We start from the raw sequence: 3968 nt of genomic DNA, 5'->3' as shown, positions 1-3968 counted from the left end.
TTATTTTATTAAGAAAAAGAATAATCTTTTTAAAACGTAAGGTATATAAGTAACATAACGTATAAGTAGTTAATCACTGTGATATGATAGGAAATGACAACAATAAACGAGATATTTGCTGACATTATTTTGTGTTTTATTGTATACACATATTCTCCGTTTTGAACTAAAAGTATAGGAAAATTTACAGAACATAAATAACTAACTCGACATAACTAAGTAGACCTACGTCCCGCTTTTAAGCTGTCCAGTTGTGCCCAATAACAGCAAAAATGTCGCGCAAACCTACACGCGTGCGTGTTAGAAAGACCGTCTCTGTAAGCATCCATCGCTTGGATAAATCCGCGGATCACAGTTTCGCGTGTACTCCTTCCTCTCCCATGAGTTCTATGGGAGGTCTCATCTTTTTGTTAAGAGTTACCTGTTGGCCATACACTCTTGTCTCCATAGTTATTTGGACGTCTTAATGTTTGTGTGTGTTTCTACTGCCTCCTAATCAGAGTGGTCCTTCGCCTTCTTTACATCCCTTTATAACTCGGCACATGCTTATGAAGTGCGGAGTTACCGTGTCGGGATGTTTGCTGTTGTCAGTTAACTCGGAAAACCTACGATCTTGGAAAAGTTATTTTCGTTTTTTGTATTTTTGTTTTTTTGCTTTGTAGTTCTGTGTATTTTTATTATTTTTTCACTAACCTAGGTTAACCTACTTAATCTATCGATCCAGTTGTCTTTTCTACCTTACTCATGTAATCCTCTATAGTGTACCTGATGAGTTCCCTTAATTCCTCGTTAGGGTGCGTTGTTTATGCCCTGTCGTCCATTATGTCCATTACTATTTGCAGTCCCGTTTCTTCCTTCTTGTTGTCTAGTTAACATTTAATGCTTGTCTCAGCGTTATATTATGTCATAATCGGTATTATTATACTCCTAATAAATTTGAGTTTTGTTTCCGTCTTTAGCTTACTTTTTCTACCAACGAATCCGCATAGTCTTGCTCTCGCGTCTCATTTTACCGACAGTGTTATTCACGTCTTCGTTGAAAGTGAAACCTTACACCTAGGTATTTGGCCTATTTCGTCCACTGAATTTCCTCGTCGTTGATTTTTATGGTCCCGTCAGGTCAGTGGCTCCTTCTTTTCTTGTAGAGAACGACTTGGCTTTTCTATTTTCCATGTTTTGTACCATTTGTCTATCTCGTTTGCAGCGACAATTTGCATTCTTTTTGTGATGTTTTTCACCTTTGCGCATCTCATTGCTGTTGTGGTATCGTCCGCATTTAGCGTTGTCATGGTGTATTCAGTTTTTGGAATGTCCACTGTATATATGTTATACAACATCGGTGATAGTACCGCTCCTTGCGGTATTCCCGCCTGCTGCTCTCAGACCTTCAATTTCTACCGACCTACTTATTTAATTATATACGTTAAAATATCCTCAAAATTGTGTGGAAGAAGGCAGCATACACGCAGTGTTTACATGTGATTATGACATGGACCGTGAACCAGTGCGAAAACATAGTTAGGTGTTGCAGTTTTAGAACTATTTTAATTATAAAAATTAACATCAACATATTTTGTACTGACCTTTATTTCTATCTAAAAAGTAGACCAGATATTTTAAATTAATTTGCTTAACCTAAAAATACATGTGCATAAAACTACAATTTAAGTTCTGGTCAATTTAATATTTAGAATAGTTTTTTTTACTCAAGAAAGATTAATAGTTTATATATCTATTATGCCAGGGGTGCTCAAACGGTCGATCGCGAGTGCTTTTTGAGTAGATCTCGAGAAGAAAAAAATTTTTAATAAGTAGGTAGGTATATAAACTACAAAAATGTATTACGTAATAAAATAACACTGCTTGCGGCAAAAGGAGGCTTTATCAAAGGAACGCGCGGCACTTGTCAAAGAAAAGCCGCGTTGTTTCTAGACTAGACTGTACTGTCTAGTTTCGGGCGGCGCGTTTGACGGGAACATTCGAGACTTTCTTTCACTCCGATATAAATGTTGCGCCTGCATGAATTGGAGTCATTCTGAATTGTAACTTGATAACGATACTACGTCGATATAAAGTTTATTATTAAATAGTGGAAAATGAGTGCAGTGAAGAAATCTAAAACGTATCATTTTAATAAGGATTGGGAGGAAGAATTTTTCTTTTGTATGGTGAAGGATAAGTGCATTTGTGTTATTTGTCGTGCGTCAGTTGCAATACCTAAGCGTGGTTACTTAGAGAGGCATCATAAAACGGTTCATAAAAACTATCAAAAGGATTTTCCGCCACAGAGTGAATTAAAAAAACGAAAAGTAAGTGATTTTATATCTTGTTTGAAAAAAGAACAAACCATGTTCACAAGACCAGCCAAACAATCAAAAGCGGCTACGATCGCGTCATTTAAAATATCTCATATATTGGGGAAACACAAGAAACCATTCGAAGATGGATCGGTGGTGAAGGAAGCATTTATTGAAGCAGGTGATACTTTATTTGGAGATTTTAAAAATAAAACAGAAATCATGTCTGCTATTAGAGAACTTCAGTTATCTCGTCCGACTGTCACAAGGCGTATTGAAGTCATGAGTCAGGACATCGCAGATAAACTAAAACATGATATCATGGAATGTACATACTTTTCTTTACAGTTCGACGAATCCACCGATATAACAGACACTGCCCAGCTGTGTATTTTTATTCGGATGGTATTCAATGACATGTCGGCTAAGGAAGAATTTTTGACAATCATTCCTTTGAAGGGGAAGACCCGTGGCGAAGATATATATGAAGTTTTCTTTAATTTTGTAAAAAACGACGAGCTACCAATGTATAAATTAGTGTGCATTACAACCGATGGAGCACCAGCAATCACTGGAAATAAAAACGGTTTTGTGGCATTGTGTCGAGCTAATGAAGAATTCCCTTCATTTTTTCAGTTTTGTGTTCCAAAGTTTTAAACACGGAGGAAATTATGGGCATTGCAACAAAAATTGTGAATTCCATCCGTGCACGTAGCTTGCAACGGTGGCTCTTTCAGTTGCAGTTGGAAGATAGGGAGTCAGCTGAACACACTGATTTAGTTCTTCACACAGACGTCAGGTGGTTGAGTCGCGGAAAGTTCCTACAAAGGTTTCAAGAATTATTGCCCGAAATAACAGCTTTTCTAGACGAAAGAGGTGATGACACTCAGATTTTCAAAAACGAAAAATGGCTGACTGATTTAGCATTTGTTACTGACATCACAATGCACTTAAACATCGTTAACTTGGAGCTTCAAGGTAGAGGAAAAACTATTATTGAGATGATTAGCGCAGTAAATGCATTCAAAAGTAAATTGCAACTTATGATAGATCAACTGAAAAGAAAGGATCTGAAACATTTTCCGTCTTTGAAAGCAAGGATTTCAAAGTTTAATTATGATACGTATGAGGCTGAATTATCAAATATTTTGGAACAATTCGAAATGCGTTTATATGATTGCAGTAAATTGGAAAATAAAGCATCATTTATGAGTTATCCTTTTTCATGTAAAAACATTGAGGAATTAGCTACTGAAATAGCAAGTCAGTTTAATATGAACTCATGTTCTGTTGAAAATGGGTTGGTGCAGATTATATCAGATATACATCTCAAAGCTACAGCATCTGATACAAATTTCTGGTGTTTTATATCTGAAGATAAATATCCGAATCTAAGGCAAATCGCCCTTCAACTGACGACATTGTTTGGGTCAACTTACTTGTGCGAGTCTGCATTTTCTGAAATGAAGATAATTAAGTCAAAATATCGCAATCGACTAACTGACGATCATATGTCATCATGCTTGCGATTAGCACTCAGTGGTTACGTACCATCTTATGAAAAGTATGCTGAGGACATGCAGTGCCACGCTTCAACATCCAAAGCCACTCTTTAGTTAGGTTGTAACTCTTTTGTTTTGTAACAACCAATAAACTCGCAATTTTGAATAA

At 36.5% G+C, this 3968-nt stretch overlaps 1 protein-coding gene across 1 annotated transcript; it reads left to right on the top strand.

The window, feature by feature from the left end:
• Nucleotides 1-2968: 2968 nt before the first annotated feature.
• Nucleotides 2969-3913, top strand: LOC130891590 (general transcription factor II-I repeat domain-containing protein 2B-like). Its single transcript, XM_057796417.1, has one exon. The coding sequence runs from the start codon at nt 2969-2971 to the stop codon at nt 3911-3913; it is 945 nt and encodes a 314-aa protein (XP_057652400.1).
• Nucleotides 3914-3968: the final 55 nt, after the last annotated feature.

The sequence above is a fragment of the Diorhabda carinulata genome, chromosome 3 (genome assembly GCF_026250575.1).
Source record: "Diorhabda carinulata isolate Delta chromosome 3, icDioCari1.1, whole genome shotgun sequence".
Lineage (NCBI taxonomy): Eukaryota > Metazoa > Arthropoda > Insecta > Coleoptera > Chrysomelidae > Diorhabda > Diorhabda carinulata.
This window is presented reverse-complemented; position numbering and strand designations above follow the sequence as displayed.

What these genes read in the sequence shown, in the direction of transcription:
- LOC130891590 (XM_057796417.1), top strand. Translation starts at nt 2,969, where the DNA reads ATGGGCATTGCAACAAAAATTGTGAATTCCATCCGTGCACGTAGCTTG.